The sequence below is a fragment of the Grampus griseus genome (genome assembly GCF_964374135.1).
Source record: "Grampus griseus genome assembly, chromosome: 16".
Classification (NCBI taxonomy): Eukaryota; Metazoa; Chordata; class Mammalia; order Artiodactyla; family Delphinidae; genus Grampus; species Grampus griseus.
Genome location: NC_139010.1, coordinates 21,035,467 through 21,056,263, shown reverse-complemented (window position 1 = coordinate 21,056,263; position 20,797 = coordinate 21,035,467). Strand labels below are relative to the sequence as shown.

General features: G+C 34.7%; 1 protein-coding gene across 1 annotated transcript in view; it reads left to right on the top strand.

The window, feature by feature from the left end:
- Positions 1-20,797, top strand: part of CTNNA3 (catenin alpha 3) — a 1,586,247-nt gene that overhangs the window by 1,437,903 nt on the left and 127,547 nt on the right. Inside the window, exon 16 of the mRNA XM_082673107.1 lies at positions 19,218-19,399. Within this exon, the coding sequence (XP_082529233.1) occupies positions 19,218-19,399 (182 nt within the window). The remainder of the gene's footprint in view (positions 1-19,217; positions 19,400-20,797) is intronic.

The following is a 20,797-nucleotide window of genomic DNA, read 5'->3' as shown; positions in this document are numbered from 1 at the left end:
CCTGTGAGTTCAGCAATGGATACTGAAATGACTCTCTCAGTATAGATGGTGAGCAATAACTGCGATGGAATAATAAGCCATTTTTAGATGTCTCTTTACCAAGACCATGTTACGCTTTTTTTTTTTTTTTTTTTTAATTGCGGTACGTGGGCCTCTCACTGTTGTGGCCTCTCTCGTTGCGGAGCACAGCCTCCGGACGCGCAGGCTCAGCGGCCATGGCTCACGGACCTAGCCGCTCCGCGGCATGTGGGATCTTCCCGGACCGGGGCACGAACCTGTGTCGCCTGCATCGGCAGGCGGACTCTCAACCACTGCGCCACCAGGGAAGCCCAAGACCATGTTACTCTTAATCTGACTGTCATTTCTTATTTCTAATATTTTATCTAATGTTGTTATATATATATAATACAGTCTTATGTTAGCTGGCCAGAGGTAGTTAAGAGAAATTTTATTTGTCCACACAAGCAAGATGCTAGTAGGAAGTATGTAGGAAGAGACACTCTGGCCCTCAAGTGAAACCAAGGATATGGTGGCAGTGGTATTTAAGAAAAAATACCCAGTGGGGCAGAGGATGAATCTAAGGAACAGTAGCACAGTTTGCTTTGTCCAGCTGCCTTACTCTCACAGATTTTCTCTTGGTAGGAATAGTCTGGACCACATTTTATTTTATTGTGGTATGAAAGCCCATTTAAACATTCTAAATCATAACTTGGATGTTATTTAATGATGGTATTCTAGCTTAAAGATTTGGGAAAAGTTCCTTTAAGAAATGATGATGTTATCCAAAAATAGGTGGACTTTTTACAGCTTCTCAGCTTATAAGTAAGTGTTCTGATTTTGCTCTGGTAGGAATCTAGAATCTTAGGATAATAATTTCTTTTATTAAAAGAATCAATTTATTTAAAGTATAAAAACAAAAACAGAAACAATTTATGCATCTCCCACACCCCTCCACCTCTGGCAGGCATCAATCTTGTATCTGTATCTATGAGGTTTTTTTAAAAAATAGTTTTAGATTTCACATATAAGAGAGATCATATGGTATTTGTCTTTTCTCTGTCTTATTTCACTTAGCATAATGTCTGCAAGGTCCATCCATGTTGCTGCAAATGGTAGGATTTCCTTCTCTTTTTTTATGGCTGAAAAAGATTCCATTTTCATACATATATATTTATATACCACATTTTCTTTAGTCATTCATCCATCAAGTTTTTTCCATATCTTGGCTATTGTAAATAATGCTGCAGTGATCATGGGGGTGCACATACCTTTTGAGTTAGTGTTTTTGATTCTTCAGATGAATAACCAAAAGTGGAATTGATGAATTGTATGGTTGTTCTATTTTTAATTACTTGAGGCCCCTCGATACTGTTTTCAAAAGTGGCTGCACCAATTTACATCCCTACCAACAGTGCACAAGTGTTCCCTTTTCTCTGCCTCCTCATCAGCACTTGTTATTTCTAGTCTTCTTGATAATTGCCCTTCTAACAGATTTGAGGTGATATCTCATTGTGATTTTCATTTGCAGTTTCCTGATGATTAAAGATGTACAGCATATTTTCATGTACCTGTTAGCAATCTATGACTTCTTTGGAAAAATGTCTATTCAGGTCTTCTGCTCATTTTTTAACCAGATTGTTTGTATTTTTACTGTTTACTTGTGTGCGGTCTCTAGATATTTTGGATGTTAGCCCCTTATCTGATATATGACTTACAAATATTTTCGCCCATTCAGTACATTGCCTTTTCATTTCGTGGATGGTTTCCTTTGCTATGCAGAAGCTTTTTAGTTTGATGTAGTGCCACTTGTTTATTTTAAATTTTGTTGCTTTTGCTTTTGTGTCAGGTTTTAAAATATCATTCCAAGACCTATGTTCAGGAGCTTACTTCTTTTGTTTTCTTCTAGGAGACTTATAGTTTCAGGTCTTAATTCAAGTCTTTAATCCATTTTGAGTTATTTTTTGTGTATGCTGTAAGATAGTGTTCCATTTTCATTCTTTTGTGTGTTGTTATCCAATTTTCCCAACACCATTTATTGAAGAGACTGTTCTTTCCCCACTGTATATTCTTGGCTCCTTTGTTTACATTAATTGACTGTATATGCATGGATTTCTGGACTCTGTATTCTGTTCCACTGAACTACATGTCTGCTTCTATGTCAATACCATACTGTTTTAGCTACTACAGCTTTGTAATATAGTTTGAAATCAGGGAGCATAATGCCTCCAGTTTTGTTCTGCTTCCTTAAGATTGCTTTCACTATTGAGGGTCTTATAGGATTCCATACAAATTTTAGGATTATTTGTTCTATTTCTGTGAAAAATGCCATTGGAATTTTGATAAGGGTTGCACTGAATCTGTATAATGTTTTGGGCATTATAGAAATTTTAACAGTATTCTTCCAATTCATGATCATGAAATATCTTACCATTTATTTGTGTCTTTTTCAAGTTCTTTCATTAATATAATTTTCAATATACAGTTCTTTCACCGCCCCCCCCCCCAGTTAAATTTATTCCTAGGACTCTTATTATTTTTGATGCAGTAGTAAATGAGATTGTTTTCTTAATTTCTCTTTCTGATAGTCATTATTAGTGTATAGAAATGCAACAGATTTTTGTGTGTTAATTTTTATCCTACAACTTTACTGAGTTTATTAGTGTAACAGTTTTTTGATGGAGTTTTGAGGGTTTTCTACATCTAATGTATTGTCATCTGAAATAGTGACAGTTTTACTTCTTTCATTCCAATTTGAGTGTCTTTTTCTTTCTTTTTCTTGCCTAATTGATCCAGGTAGGAATTCCAATACTATCTTGAATAACAATGGTGAAAGTGGTCATTCTTGTTCCTGATCTTAGAGGAAAAGCTTTCAGCTTTTCACAATTGAGTGCGATGTTAGCTATGGGCTTGTCTTATATGACCTGTATCATGTTGAGATACATTCCCTCTATTCATGCTTTATTGAGAGTTTTTTTAATCTTGAATGTTGAATTTTGTCAAAAGCTTTTTCTACAGCTACTGATATGATCATAAAACTTTTATCCTTCATTTTGTTAATGTGTTGTTTCACATTTGAGGATGTTGAACTATCCTTGTGTCCTTGGAATAAATTCCTATTTGGGTTAATAATTTCATGTTTATTTTTGCCCTTACTTCTTTTTACTTCTTCAAAAAAAGAACTCTAGCAAAGAAAAAAAAAATTTTAATAATTTCAGACTTTCTTTTAGAGAGAGGATTCTTTCTTCAGGAATATATACTGTGCGGTGCTGGAAGATGAGGTTCTGAGGTGTGAATAGATATCAGACAATACTTTAAAAGTTTGCTTAAAAATATACAGTATTTTTTTTTTTTTTGTAGGAGAACACATAGGAGGGAAAAGGGCAAATTAAGAAGATGACCCTTAAAAGAAAGGTGACCACTAAAAAATAAATTATTATGTGCTTTCTGAAGTATGTTTGACCATTGGGATGTACATTTTTCATTAAGTTTCGTTTTGAATTAGTTTTAGAATTATAGAAAAGTTACAGTTCTAATATAGAGAGTTCCCATATACCGTTCACCCAGTTTCTCCTGATGTTGCCATCTGGCATAACTAAGGTCTGCTTGTCAAAACTAAGAAATGAACATTGGTATTATACTACTAGCTAAAGTATATACACTTCGTCAATTTTTCCACTAACATTCTTTTTTTGTTCTAAGATTAAAGCCAAGATTGTATTTGGTTGTCAAATCTCCTAGTCTCCTATAAACTATGCCAATTCCTTACCTTTCTTTGTCTTTTATGACCTTGATACTTGATACAGATCAGGTATTTTACAGACTGTCCCTTAATTTGGATTTGTCTGATATTTTTCTCATGATTATATTATGTTCTCTGTCCATCAAATCAGGAGATACAAGATGTCAATATGTTGAATTTCTTGTGATGTTGGCCTTTATCACTTGGCTAAAGTGTTGGTTGTTAGCTCTCTCTACTGTAAATTTATGATCATTTTTTCTTTGTAATTAATAAATATCTTGGAGAAAATGATTTAAGGCTATCCAAATCTTATTCTCAAGTGTTTATCTACTAATTTTAATGTTCATCACTTAATCTAACCACAGATATCACAGTGATGTTTGCCTAAGTCATTTTTTATATCCCTATTTCTTCTGAATTTATTAATTAGAACTAATAGGAAGAGCTACCCCTTCTCTCACATTATTTATTCAGTTTATTTCTGTCACAGTTGGTTCCTGCATATTTATTGTATTCTGTGGATTTAACCCTAGTTTGTTGACCAGTTGTCCCACCTTTGCTACTGGAAGCTTTTAGAGTTTGGCTCCTGGTTTTTTTAATTTATTTATTTATTTATTTTTGGCTGTGTTGGGTCTTCGTTTCTGTGCGAGGGCTTTCTCCAGTTGCGGCGAGTGCGGGCCACTCTTCATTGCGGTGCGTGGACCTCTCACTGTCGTGGCCTCTCTTGTTGTGGAGCACAGGCTCCAGACGCGCAGGCTCAGTAGTTGTGGCTCACAGGCTTAGTTGCTCCGCGGCATGTGGGATCTTCCCAGACCAGGGCTCGAAGCCGTGTTCCCTGCATTGTCAGACAGATTCTTAACCACTGCGCCACCAGGGAAGCCCCTTGGCTCCTGTTTCTTTTTAACATGTCCTCTGTGATATTTTTTGAGGAATTGCTTACTTTTTGGTATCATAAGATGATCCAAGCTCAACCAGTTTGTCAACTCTTTTAACTAAATTCATCTTACCAATGTCCAATGGCACCTGCCCAAGACAAGCAAGCATTTGCTAGGACTTCTTCCAGCAGGCACCTGACTCCCCCTAGACTTCAGGTTAGTTGGTTGCCTTGTGACCTCTAAACAAGAAGACCTTATTGTTCATTCCAGATTGACTAAGCTTTAGACAGGTTTCTTCCTAACTATAGGTCACTGACTTTTTTTTAGAGCATTTACTTTAGAAAACTTGTAAATTCTTTCTCTGTCCCTTTTTTTTTTTTTTTTTTTTTTTTTTTTTTGCAGTATGCGGGCCTCTCACTGCTGTGGCCTCTCCCGTTGCAGAGCACAGGCTCAGCGACCATGGCTCATGGGCCCAGCCGCTCTGCGGCATGTGGGATCTTCCCGGACCGGGGCACGCACCCGTGTCCCCTGCGTGGGCAGGCGGACTCTCAACCACTGCGCCACCAGGGAAGCCCCTCTCTGTCCCTTTGAGATGCAAATATTCTCCCAGCATCTTGCCAGGTTTACAATTCAGGAATATTTTTCACAAGGACCTGGGAGCTAGCCCTTTGAAGTGTAATAATCAAGAAAGATAGTGTCTCTTATCTACCAGCCTCTGCTGGATAGTAGGAGCCAAACTTTCATAAGCATCATTATCATACATAGATGGTCTAACTACATTGACCAACTCCCCTTTAATGTCCTCTAATGCTTTTCTGCTAGCCCACCTCAGTGCTTAAAAACTCTTCCAACTTTTGTTTCAGCAGAGTTGAGTTCAGTCTCTCTCCCCTATGCAATACTCTTGAATAAATTTTTCCTTGCTTGTTTAATTTAGCCAGTGTAATTTTTCATTGACATCTCTGATAGGTTAATAAAATGGTCATGAACTTTTAGATTTTCTGACTTGTTCTTTTTAATGTGGAAACAGTGTTTTCTCCAATTTTCTAAATATTCAGATAAAAACAAGATAGATTATAATTTTAAGATATTTTCATTCCCACTTTGTGAAATTCCCATATTACCCCTAAACAATTTCACAATTTTTTCATTACACAAATTATGTATATGGATGATTTTTAAAGAGTTTAAAAATGTTGGGCCACTATAACATAGTGAGAAGGGAATAGTCATGGAAGGTTAGTCTCAAGTGACAGGAATAGATCAGTAAGGGCAGAAATGCAGAGTAGAAAGTTGGTCAATGGGGATGTAAGTCCTCAGTAATTTATAGTGCTCTTAGAGAGGGAATTTTGAATTTTCAAAGAATGTATGATAAGGAGTTTGACAATTTCTTTTTAAATATGGAAACTTCAGCTAACTGTGGGTCAGAATAGAAAAAATGGACAGTTACCCAGTAGTGTAGTCACAAAACAATATTTGTGAATTTTCTAAACTGATATATGTTTTTCTTTTTTAAATACCTAGCAAGTGTTAAATAGGTTACAAATTATAACTGTTCACTTTTCTTTGGGGATTACATATCCTGTATTCAACTGACATTAATCTAATGAGATTTTTAAAATTTACCATGTATATATGATGGCAAGCATTTTCAGCATATTTATATAGATCATAAACATGGCACTATATGAAATCATAATAATATAGACATATATAAGCATAATATATGGACAGTTATTTGCAATTCTATACTACATTCCTCAGATTGTTATTCTATGAAGAAAAATGTTGTTAGATAAAGTGTTCAGATTTCCATAAACTATTGGGAAGAAATCTGTTAATTATATTCAGTTATACATTTAATACATGTATAATTTTATAAAATTATATTCATTACAAAAGTATAATTAAGAAGGAATTGGGATTTCCCTGCTGGTCCAGTGGTTAAGACTTCACCTTCCAGTGCAGGGGGTGCGGGTTCGATCCCTGGTTGGGGAGCTAAGCTCCCACATGACTTGCAGCCAAAAAACCTAAGCATAAAACAGAAGCAATATTGTAACAAATTCAATAAAAACTTAAAAATGGTCCACATAAAAAAAAAAAAAAACTTAAAAAAAAGAAGGAACTATGTTAACTATCAGTAGAGATGTAGAATTTTTTCTCAAATTATACCTATTCTAGTGGGTATACCTATTTTAGTGGTACATTATTCATATACTGTGTCAGGATTTTATGTTTGAAAAATTTTTTAATTAATTATAAACAAACATTAAATATTACACCATCAAAGATATACGAAAACTATATTTAGTAAAACACTTGCTTTCCTGGAACTGTTATAGAACAAATTGTTTTGGACAAAGGTACATTTTTAACTTCAAAAATAATATCTACTTGAATTTGTCTTCAAATTGTATTCCATGCAATTTAACTTACCAACTAAAATATTCCAAATATAATTTGATATTTTCTGGGCACAGAGATTTTAAGTTCCTTGAGAGCAGGAATGGTGCTATATAACTCCCATGCAGTAGAAAATCAGTAAATGCTGGGTGATGATGTGGTAGATGACTCATTGTCAGTATTATGACCAAACATAACTGTACTATGCTATAATACAGTGATAGGATGGAGGTGTCCTGATATGAGCAGGAAAGTTTATTCATAAACTGAAAGACCCCAGTTATCTGAGCTTTCCGTCTCTTCTTTGATAGATTTTATTTTCCTTCCTTGAGATCAGACTAGCACTCTTCCTCTCTACTTCCAGTTTACTGTAAAGTGGGCATGGAATTCAGGCAACTAAATTTATTTAAATTGTGTGCAAAGTAAAATATTCTAGGCTCTGAATCACATCCTAAAGGCAGACTTGTGATTAAAATGAATGGGCTTCTAAAACATGATTGAGTTTCTCACAGCCTTTATAATATTTACTTATTGAATTGTTCCTTTTTTTTTTAAATGTTGAGCCTTCTTTCAATTTATTTATTTATTTTTATTTTTGGCTGTGTTGGGTCTTCGTCTCTGTGTGAGGGCTTTCTCTAGTTGTGGCAAGCGGAGGCCACCCTTCATCGCGGTGCGCTGGCCTCTCACTGTCGTGACCTCTCTTGTTGTGGAGCACAGGCTGCAGACGCGCAGGCTCAGTAGTTGTGGCTCACGGGCCTAGTTGCTCCGCGGCATGTGGGATCTTCCCAGACTAGGGCTCAAACCCGTGTCCCCTGCATTCACAGGCAGATTCTCAACCACTGCGCCACCAGGGAAGACCTGAATTGTTCCTTTTTTATGTGTAGCTGTGTAATTTCAAAACATGAGTATTTCTATTTTTTCCATCTTGGCAATACCCAAGACAAAAAGTATTACAAAAACCTGGAACGAAGATCTAAAGGAAACATGATTCAATTGAATTTAAATTAATCTAAATCCTTGCAATGTTTAGATTAAAAAATATATATGGAACCATTTATATAAGAATACTCATATAAGCTTGTTAAAGTATGCCTTTCCAATTGAGAAAGGCTACTTTGGACGACAACTTATAATAACCTACCTGTTTTGGTGAGAAAGGAACCAGAGGAAAGATGTTAAAGGCTTAGTGTTAACCCTATAGCTAAAACATGTAGTGCAAAAACTATATGGCCATGGTAGGGTCACATCTGTCAAAATGATTGGGATTCTCATGTCAGATTTTTGGTACCTCCTCCCACCAGCACCACTTTTTTTGAGCCTCCATGTAGATCACCAACTCTGAGTTAGCAACCTTTCTTTTTAGAGAAAGGTTGATACTATAGCCACATTTATTTAAATTTCAATCATATGATATACACCAAGATTCTGAGTGAACTTGTTTCTTATGGGTTTTCAGCCACACTAACCTATGTGAGGATTACTTCTGCAGGTCATGAATCTCATTCAGTTTTGGTTTTTACTGGTAAAAATTACTTGTCTCTTAGCACCAGAGAACTCAGAACTGAGCCTTCAGGTATGTCCAAGGAGAGGCTGAAGCATCTTCAGGGATATGACAGACGGAATGGTATTTTGGGTTAAGAGAATAGATTATATGGCCTATACAATCCCTGATACCGTGACAAAATAAGAAAATAGAAAATATTATCTGTTTTCCAGGCTTTTAAAATTTTTTCAAATAATTCTTTAAAAGTTTTAACTTTATTTCATTTTATTTACATTTTATTTTATTTATTGATTTATTTTTTCAATTAAAATGTATAGAAAAATTTAACCCTCATACAATGTACATGCATATTTCCATGATCTAGATAGTAATTTTAACATACTTCCAGAGTCATAGTTGCTTTTTATTTCTGAACCACTTCAGAATGATTTGCAACACCATAGCATTTTATGCCTAAATATTTCAGCCAGTGTCTCCTAAAATAATGGGTATGCTCCTATATAACCACAATATTGTTATCACATGGAAGAAAATTAACAATCACTTCTTAATATTTCCTAATACTCAGTCTATATTCAGATTTCTCCATTTGTCTTCCAAATGCCTTTTACAGCTTTATTTTCTCCTAGACCCAGGACACAAGTTGGTTTACAAATAATATATGACTAATTTTTTTTCAAAACTAACATTTAACCCTAGTGCTAAAAACTGTGTTGTAAATGAAACCATAAACAATGAGGTATTATGTAAAAGGAAAAAAAAATTGGAGGAGGTCTTCTTCATTTATAGGAGACATGTATATGCCCCCTAGAGACCTCTTTTCCATGACTGTAAAAGGTAGATATTAACAATATCAACCCTATAATATTATTATTTAAATGGTATAATTTTTCAAAAGTGCTTAGCAAAGTGAGTGACATATGTGAAGCATGAACATGTTAATTACCATTATTATTATTACCATTAGAAAATAGGCAATCAATCAAGTAAGGCAAGCCCAGAGATAAACCCACGCACCTATGATCAACCAATCCATGACAAAGGAGGCAAGGATATACAATGGAGAAAAGACAGTCTCTTCAATAAGTGGTGCTGGGAAAACTGGACAGCTACATGTAAAAGCATGAAATTAGAACACTCCCTAACACCATACACAAAAATAAACTCAAAATGGATTAGAGACATAAATGTAAGACCGGATACTATAAAACTCTTAGAGGAAAACATAGGAAGGACACTCTTTGATATAAATCACAGCAAGATCTTTTTTTATCCACCTCCTAGAGTAATGGAAATAAAAACAAAAATAAACAAATGGGACCTAATGAAATTTAAAAGTTTAGGCACAGCAAAGGAAACTACAAACAAGACGAAAAGACAACCCTCAGAATGGGAGAAAATATTTGTAAATGAATCAGTGGACAAAGGATTGATCTCCAAAATATATAAACAGCTCATGCAGGTCAATATTAAAAAAACAAACAACCAAATCCAAAAATGGGCAGAAGACCTAAATAGACATTTCTCCAAAGAAGACATACAGATGGCCAAGAAGCACATGAAAAGCTGCTCAACATCACTAATTATTAGAGAAATGCAAATCAAAACTACAATGAGGTATCACCTCACACCAGTTAGAATGGGCATCATCAGAAAATCTACAAACAACAAATGGTGGAGAGGGTGTGGAGAAAAGGGAACCCTCTTGCACTGCTGGTGGCAATGTAAATTGATACAGCCACTATGGAGGACAGTATGGAGGTTCCTTAAAGAACTAAAAACAGAATTACCATATGACCCAGCAATCCCACTACTGGACATATGCCCAGAGAAAACCATAATTCAAAAAGACACATGCACCCCAGTGTTCATTGCAGCACTATTTATAACAGCCAGGTTGGAAGCAACCTAAATGTCCATCAACAGATGGATAGGTAAAGAAGATGTGGTACATATATACAATGGAATATTACTCAGCCATAAAAAGGAACAAAACTGGATAATTTTTTAGACGTGGATGGATCTAGAGACTGTCATACAGAGTGAAGTAAGTCAGAAAGAGAAAAACAAATATCATATATTAATGCATATATGTGGAACCTAGAAAAATGGTACAGATGAACCAGTTTGCAGGGCACAAATTGAGACACAGATGCAGAGAACAAACGTATGGACACCAAGGGGGGGAAAAAAAGGGGTGGTGGTGGGGCGGGGTGTGTGTGTGTGATGAATTGGGATATTGGGATTGATATGTATGCACTAATATGTATAAAATGGATAACTAATAAGAACCTGCTGTATAAAAAAATAAAATTCCAAAAATTTTAAAAATTAAAAAGAGGGTTGCAGGTTTATTTGGTATGAGAAAAAAAAGAAAATAGGCAATCAATCAAGTAAGCCTAATGATTTAATACTGTGTTTCAACCCAGCCCCTGAAGCCTATAAGGTTTTATAATAAAATGAGATAGTTTTATAGCTGATAGGAATCTGTGAGTGTACCCCACAAGGTTTTAAGAGTGCTAGTTTCGACAGGTGGGGAAGCTGAAAGCTTTTTAAAGCTAATATATTTATAAATTTGATTTAAAGGACTACATATAAAAATGTAGAAATGTATATTATTCCTTAAAGCAGAGCCCAATTTTAATCCCTAAATATCATTTTAAAATATTATGGAAAACTTTCTCTAATGAATTCTCATGAATATGTTTGAAATCACAATTTAGTATGCTTAAAAAATCAATCCAAAAATCTTTTTTTATGAATTTGTTCTCTCAATTTTAATTAAGTTGAATTTCTGCTGGCAGTACTTTAGATTTTCTAAACTCCAGTGAAACGTTCTACTGCTTATGTTTTTGATATATTAAAAATATATCCATTCCAAAATGCCTCTGGGCTTATTTTAAAAATTATAAATGCTGTTATTAAATTAGGTGTACTCTGAAGGTAAGAACAAGAATTCCCCTTTTAGTAATAGTTAACCAATATGCATACACCAGGCATACATTTTAAAAGTTTATAAAACATTTCATTTTGAATGTTGAGTTGTAGCTACCCACCCACATGAGTAATACTAATTGATTAGGAATTCCCTAATATTTATAAAAACTAGTAATTGTGGCTTACTTATTAATAAAATACTATTTCTGTGTTCCATCCAGGTTTATGGATAGGGAATGTAACAGAGTCATATGATTTACTTAAGAATTCAATTTTCATGTAAAAGTTGTAGCAAAAAAAAAAAAAGTTATAGCTAAGTAAAGCAGAACATTTTTGTGGGAAGAGAGAACTATTGATAATGGCAACAGGTGGACTTATGTACCAAATCTGCCATTAACCAGGTGGGTAATATTTTTCAAGACATTTCTCTTCCCTGGAACTCAGTTTCCTTATCTGTAAAATAAGCAATTTGGATTCTAGAGCTTCTGAAAATAAGAGAATTATAGTGAGCTTCGATTACCATATAGTTTATTGCTTATGGAATATATTCACTCAAAATATACTGCTTGATCTCTACCTAAACTCTGTGAGGTAGCTAAGTGAATATTTTTAACTGTCCTTTCCCACGATGTTGTAGAAAGTCTTGGAGGCAAGGCTTATCATATTTATAGACATTAATCGTAAGCACCATTTACTAAGTCCCTAGTGTATTGTAGGTATCACTATTTACAGACATAACTCTAATTGTCAGAAAATCTCTAATAAGATTGTCATCATTTAACATGTGATGAAACTCGGGTCTAGGATGGTTGCATTACTATCTACAAAGCTAGTACTTGGCAGAGCTGGAGTTTGAATGGAGGTCTGTATGACAACAAAGTTTTGCATTTTTTTCTATTATCACTTTTTTCTTTTTATCTTTTTTTTTTTTTTTTTTTTTTTTGCGGTACGCGGGCCTCTCACGGCTGCGGCCTCTCCCGTTGCGGAGCACAGGCTCCGGACGCGCAGGCTCAGCGGCCATGGCTCATGGGCCCAGCCGCTCCGCGGCATGTGGGATCTTCCTGGACCGAGGCACGAACCCGTGTCCCCTGCATTGGCAGGCGGACTCTCAACCACTGTGCCACCAGGGAAGCCCCCTTTTTATCTTTTTTAAGTGTTAATGAAAATCATTTAACGTGTTTAAGTAAAGAACTAATATAGGTATATCAACATTTTAAGTAGTAGTGATGAGCATAATGAAATTAAAAAGTAGATAAAAAATGAGAAGATCAGTTGTGTTATTAATATAGTCTTAGAGGAATAACAAAATCCTGGACAGGAAATTAGGATTTGGGCATTAACATATACCCAGTACTATATATAAAGTTGATAACAACAGGGACCTACTGTATAGCACAGGGAACTCTACTCAATATTCTGTAATAACCTACATGGGAAAAGAATCTGAAAAAGAATGGATTTATGTATATGTATAACTGGATCACTTAGCTGTACACCTGAAACTAACACAACATTGTAAATCAACTATCCTCCAATATAAAATAAAAATTAAATTTTAAAAAATTTTAAAAAAGAAAGTGGACAGGAAAAATAAGAGAAATTAATTTCTACCTTGTACAGGTAGAAGCTTAGAAAATATGTAAATGTAAGTGACAAAATGCAAGATCAGTGCTATAAAATTTTGATCCCACAAGGCTTTTCTTCTTTATGTCTTGACAGTTCCTATTAACAACTGCAAACAAACATTTATCATGTATATGTTCCTACATTCAGGAATCTTATAATCTGGGACAGAAGACCAAAAAAACCCACAAAAAAGCAAATAAGATAGACAGACAGATTCACCACTATTACTCTGAAAGATGATTTTGTTTTCAAAGACCTTTCCTATAGTGAGGTAAGATAGTCACATTTACAAATAATTAGGCTACAATAGAGAACAGTATAAACATCCTGAGGGAAAAACTGATAACATGTTCTGAAACCTTTAAAAGAATAATTATATATTATATAATATATAATTATATAATATATCTCCTTTTTTCTGGAGAAGAAAGGGGGATATACTGTATGAATTGGGCTTGGAAATATGATTAAGTTTGGACCAACAGAGATGGGGAAAGGAAAGAAGAACAAAATAATTAATGGACAATATCTTAAGGTATTTAAATGCAACAGCAAATAGCTTGGTTTAGCTTGAGGGTACAGCGGAAGATGAAATGACATTGAAAAGCTGGTAGGGGGACTTCCCTGGTGGCACAGTGGTTAAGAATCTGCCTGCCATGCAGGGGGTATGGGTTTGAGCCCTGGTCCCAGAAGATCCCACATGCCGCGGAGCAACTAATCCTGTGCAACACAACTACTGAGCCTGTGCTCTAGAGCCCGTGAACCACACTTACTGAGTCCGCGTGCCTAGAGCCGGTGCTCTGCAACAAAGAGAAGGCATCGCAATGAGATGAAGGCATCGCGCACCTCAATGAAGAGTAGCCCCCACTCACCACAACTAGAGAAAGCCCGTGCACAGCAACAAAGACCCAATGCAGCCAATAAATAAATAAATAAATAAAAAGAAAAGCTGGTAGGGGCAAAGGTCGTGGTGATGCCTGTGTCATAGTAATTTCACTCCTAGATGTAGACTGAAGAAGAACGCACCCGTAAGTGCACCAAAAGAAAAATATAAGAATATTTACTATTCATAATAGCCAAAAATATTATGCTTCCCGAAAGGCCATTAATAGAAAAACAGATAAATGAATGGTATATGTTTACACAGTGGAATACTCTGCATAGAGCAATGAGAATAAACAGACTATAACTCCATGCAATAATATAGATGTATTTCAAATATATAAATGTTGGACATAAAAAGCCAAGTACAAGAGTATATATATTATTATTCCATTTTTATAAGGTTCAGAAACAGGAAAATCTGTAGTTCTAGATATACAGGTAGTTATTTGATTGCTCTTGGGAGATACTGACTTTTGGGGGTGATGCTGTTTTTTTCTTAATTGGGTGCTAGGTACATGGATTCCCTCAGTTTGTGAAAGTTGTTCAACTGTACATTTATGATTTGGGCATTTTTCTATGTGAATTTTCTACTTTAATTCAATTTAATGGTGATATTTGAGGAATTTATAGTCTTTATTCAATAAGGAGACATGAAAGGTGTTTTTTAGCTGAAGAATTGCACAGTTCTATCAGAAAGATTGAATCAAATGGTGGCAAGACAAAAGGATTGAAAATGAAAGAGAAAATTAAGACCCAAACTTGTATAATAGTAATAGGAAGACGAAGAAAGAGATGGATGTGGTAAAAGTGTTAGTGATAAAATTGGCAAATGTTGTGCCTATCAGAACAGAATAGATAAAAGGGGAGAATTTTTATTTTTTAAATGAGATTTCAAGACTGGATGGCAGGTAGTACTACTGACAGAAATGAACATAAAGATAAAGGATTTAGCAAGCATTGGCAAACTATAGCCAGCTGGTCAAATCTGGCCCATTGACTGTTTTGTACAGCCCATGAGCTGGGAATGTTTTTGTTTTGTTTTGGGTTTTTTATGGGTTTTTTGTTGTTGTTGTTTTGGGGTTTGCTTTATTTTTACATTTTTAAATGGTTGAAAAAAATTAGAATAGATGTAATCAGAATAGTATTTGTGATGTGTGAAAATTATAGGCAATTGAAATTTCAGTGTCCATATAAAGTTGTGTGGGAACACAGCCATGCTCATTTGTTAGCACAGGTTCTGTGACTGCTCTCACATTACAGCAGCAGTGGAGTTAAGTAATGCAATAGATTGGTATGGTACGGCCTGGAAAATGTATACTGTGTACTGTCTTGCCCTTTCAGAAAAATTCTGCTTACCTCTGTTTTAGAGCTAAAATTATAAATGATATATGTATACTTGAAAATGCCTAATAGGCTAATGGGAACACACAACTTTTGTTGAAGAGAGGAGAATAACCTGAGAAGTAGAATTCTGAGGATCACTAACTGTATAGAGTGAAGAACTGAATCTCTTAGTATGAGTAACAGTTAGCATTTAATAGCACTTAAGAATTTTAAAAAGTATATTCATATACATTCATTCTTTTGATATCTAAAATAACCCATGATGTGAATATCATTTTTTTCTAGTTTGCAAATAAGGAAACTTATATTGTAAAAGATATGTGGCTATATTTTGGAGAACAATTACATTCAAAAGTAGAAGGTGATACAGAAATATCAGCGAGGAGAATGTAGATATTTTGGCCTATGGTGGGCAGTATTCCTCTTGTTTGCAGGCATGGTGATAGAACAAAAACTCGAGTCACAGTTTCTGGGTTTTCATCCTGGTTCTACCATTTACTAACACTACAATCTTGAGTAAATCACTTAACCTTTTAGAGACTCAGCTTCGTAATCTTAGCATAATAGTGTTCTTACCTCAGAGGGCTCTTATGAAGATTAAATTTTAAATATATGTTAAGGCGCCTAGAAGAGTGTTTGACATATATACATGTTATTTTCATTGTCTTCTGGAACAGATTTTCGAATCAGTTAACATACAATGTAATTTCATGTGGATGGCAGGGATTCCAAAAGCCTTTATTAGCTGTTTGTATCAGAGTTGTATTCTATATATGTGAGCAGAAGCAGAGCCACTTAGCCAGCTGGCAGTAAATATCAGAGATTCCACTTACGTGATTTGAGCTTTGTACCTCAGTTTCTTTGCTTATCCAGCAAAAAATAATCCAACAAGGAACATTCACCCAGAATTCCTAAATATCAAGTATTCTCTGAAGTTCTATTTTGACATTTTCATAGTGATTGCAATTGATTGATGGCGTATGATAAATCATTCACAGAAGCACTAAAAGTCTTCAGTAAAGGTGTCAGTCAGTAATTTAATGCTTTTTTGTCCCTGTTGTTTCTCTTGTAAAAAAAGAGTCAGAATTCTCCAGAACTTTTAGTTTTGTAAACTATTGCCCAACTTTTGGCCCTTATCTTGGCAAAAGTAAATATCTGCCAATTGTAATTCACCGTGTGAGTTGAGATGTTATTAAGGAAACTGAGTGCAACCCATGAGATTCTTGTCCAGGACAGGGTCAGTCAGTGCTAGCCAATAATCGACTCTGTTTCCTGCATGGTAGGTGGATAGCAGTTGCAATTATTGTCCTTTTGTGTCTGGGGAAATGTAGACAGGAGAGTTAAGTGACTTCCTCAAGGTCATATTGTGAATCAATGGCATTCCAAGGAACAGAACTTGGAATACACTTAACCAGATAACCTCTTAAATGGTTTAAACTTTAGCATGAGGATAGTGAAAAATTTTCCACTGTATGCCAGTATACACGTCAAAATTATTTCTTAGATCCAGAGTCATGCATTTATTATCTCTGAGATAAAGGCTGTAAAAAGAGACCCCAAATAAATTGGTCTATAGCTGTTATCATTTGGAAGTTTAATTATGTTTTTATGAAAATGGAGAGAATGATAATGACCAGTAGTTAAGAAGGAGAAAATTCATTTCTATTTTAAAGCTAGTTTAGTGCATTAGTAGCTTACAGCTTTCTTAATGGCTTGTATACTATTGATTTCAGACATAAGAGAGTTGTGTCTTTATTTACATGCTTTGCCACATACCAGCAGCAGTAAAAGCTGCTCTTCCTTTAATGTGTCACATAGGCCACATTTCCTGAGAAAAGAAACTACAAACTATTTTCAGCTCCTAAGGAAGAGTCATCTGTACACTCATCAATTAAAAACTTAGGGCTTCCCTGGTGGCACAGTGGTTGAGAGTCCGCCTGCCGATGCAGGGGACACGGGTTCGTGCCCCGGTCCGGGAGGATCCCACATGCCGCGGAGCGGCTAGGCCAGTGTGCCATGGCCACTGAGCCTGCACGTCCGGAGCCTGTGCTCCGCAGTGGGAGAGGCCACAACAGTGAGAGGCCCACATACCCCAAAAAAAAAAAAAAAAAAAAAATTAGTCTCATAGCTTAGTTTAGTTCTTAAAATAAAATAAAATATATAATGAAAAGAAAGCAAATTTTAAGTGCTAGATATGTGAATATATTTTTATTTTTTATTCAGTATGGACTAACTATCATTTATTGTGAACTACTCAATATGTATCAAGCCTTATGCTAAGGAGCTTAAAGAAAACTTCAGAAAGCTCCATCGTTTAGTTTCTTTAATAGGTTAGAACTGAAGCATGGATAACTAATCCTGAGATTTTACAAATGTCAAGTTATTTTAGACCCCAAATTAGGCTTATGATAGATAATAAATGACACATATTTGATATTGCTTCTTTGATTTTTATATTTTGGTCGGATTTTCCATTGACCATTCTTATAATTCCTTCATTTCATATATTTAATTTTATTGCTCTTGTACAGTATTGCCTCAATAAAGTGTGTTTTTAGTATTCTGAACCTAGTAACCACGTTTTTGTAAAGCTTTGTGAGGTGATTTCTTCCAATTTCCCCATTTATAGGTGAACTAGAAATCAGCATCTGGAAATATTAATATATAGGCATTGTAGGTATCACATGTTCCCTGTGAATAATCAAATAAGTAAATTCCACTTATATGATTTATCCTTTTTAAATGTTCCTTCTCAAACCTATTTACTTCTTCTACTATTGGATTATGTATGGACTTTTTTGTTGTTGTTTGTTTGTTTTTTGCGGTACGCAGGCCTCTCACTGTTGTGGCCTCTCCCGTTGAGGAGCACAGGCTCCGGACGTGCAGGCCCAGTGGCCATGGCTCACGGGCCCATCCGCTCCGCGGCATGTGGGATCTTCCCGGACCGGGGCACGAACCCGTGTCCCCTGCAGGCGGACTCGCAACCACTGCGCCACCAGGGAAGCCCCAAAGTTCTTTTTTATTTGACAAAAAGTCTTAGGTCCCAGGTGCTATGGTTGTGAATATGGTAGTTTAGGGGTATAGATAGTTTTCTACCATCCCACATTTTAAATTGCAAGTGCAAGAAGCAAGTTTGCATACTGTTCAAAATATGACATATACAAAGAATAGTACTATGCCAGTGCATTAAGTTTACTGTGTATAAGAAAATAGCACCTCAAAACTCAGGATGCTAATTAGGGAGGGCTGACTTAATAAACCCTGCCCATAACATTTTTATTCTTCCCCAGATAGTTTGTAATACACATACACACTTGAATATGTTTATATGCACCATATACACATTAATCGTTAGGATTTTATATATGTGCTTGTCTGTATACATACAATTTATAAATGTATACTGTACTGTTGACCAGTGTGTATTCATCGTTTACATAGGGATCTATCAATGTATATACATACATCGATAAACAGTCTCATTTCAAGCTATAGTTTGTTATACTTCTACCTTTTGAAGCATACTATTAATAAAATTAAATAAGGTATATGCTTTTCTAACGTATGTGAGGAATTACATTAAGTTTGAATTAAGTTAAAATTTTAATACGTTAGAAATGTGAGAAGTCATACACTTATATTAAGGAGTAGATTTAAATATGTCAGATATTAAATTATACTTTTGTATTAAATTTAACATTGTAGTTCTAGAGCAAACAATTATATTCAATAGATATTTATATGAAAAATTAAACCTTGAAAGTTTTTATATGACTTTAAAAAAACAATGATATGTCTCTATTCTTAAATGAACAAGTTTTATGAACATCCTATAATGATCGCTTTTTTCCTAAAATGTATTTTGACCTAGTGGAATGATTCTAAATCTAATTATCACCTGTTTTAGGCTAAGATGACTCAGTTGCCTGAGGCAGAAAAGGAAAAGATAGCTGAGCAAGTTGCTGATTTCAAGAAAGTAAAGAGTAAGCTGGATGCTGAGATTGAGATATGGGACGATACGAGCAACGATATCATTGTTCTTGCCAAGAAGATGTGTATGATCATGATGGAGATGACAGACTTCACAAGGTAATTATGTGGGAAATGATGTGTAAATTTATAATGTTAGAAACATTTGTCACATTAGTGAAACCTTAAGTTTCTCTGAGTGTCAGGTGCTAAATATAAAGTGGTATGGGAAAAGCAAATAATAAAGAATTAGAAAGTTGTACGTAGGTTCTTCTAGAGGTTTTGGTAAATAAATGTGGCAGAGTTTCTCATAAACTGCTGAGGAATAATTTTAGAAACCAATTTATGTCCTCACTATCAGGAACCTTCTCTGTGTATCGTATTAGCTTTTTTTCCTTTTTTTTATTACAAAGAAAGTGGTAAATCAAGTTATGATCTCTATTGGAGCTATCCGAATGATTGATTTTCTTAGCTACATACTGAGATATCAACTAGATATATTTGAAATTACAGTGACTTAATGATATACACAAAGGAATCATACATTGTATATCCTAGAAGTAATAAACATGTTTCTTATAGCTTCAAAATATTATTTTACAGAGCTAGCCAAAGAGCAATACCAGTTACTAAAATGTACAAAACTACAATTAAAATAATTTAGTCTTGATGTAATTATAAAAGCCACAGTACAGAAGAATACTCTGATGCAGACCTAGTATAATTACAAAACTATTTATTTATATCCCTATACATTAAGCACAAAAATAACTTTTAGATGGAGTAATGAAATAAATGTAATTTTAAAATAATAATAAATGGAAAAAATATACATGAATATTTCATTAAAATTAAGATTGAGGAAAGCTTTCTAAGCATTATAGACAAAGAACTCATAAAAAAGGATCATTAAATTGAGTGGCATTAAAATTTCAAAATGTCAATAGAATGTCCTAAACAACACTTAAATATAAATGGATAATTGGGTAAACATCTATAACAAAAAATAACAAAAATTGGATGTCATTTGTATGTAAAGAATACTTACAGACATTAAAAATTTTTTGAATGTCCTGGTAGAAGAATGGGCAAAAAATATGAGCAGATAGCTCACCAATTTCTCCCCATAAAAGATATGAGGCGTAAGTATGTGAAAATATTTTAACCTAAAATATTTTAAATAACGTACCTTTTAATTCTGTAAAACTGGCCAAAACTTTTAAAATAGCCCTTTACAGAGAAGGTATGGTAATGAAAGCATATATTGATATAAGCCTTGTGGTATTTTGGCACTATATATAAACTAAAAACTTTCACAGACTTTTAATATCTATATCTATCTATATCTGTATGTTATATATACAATTTCATAAAGAATGCCTGTTAGATATCAGTTTATGTTTGCCCCTCTTGGTTCTTGCCATTTTTTTCTAACCCCCTACCATGACTTTTAAATGTCTTACCATTTCCTTTCATACACAGAATTCAGTTTTAACCTATTGCTCAGTCTCTACAAAG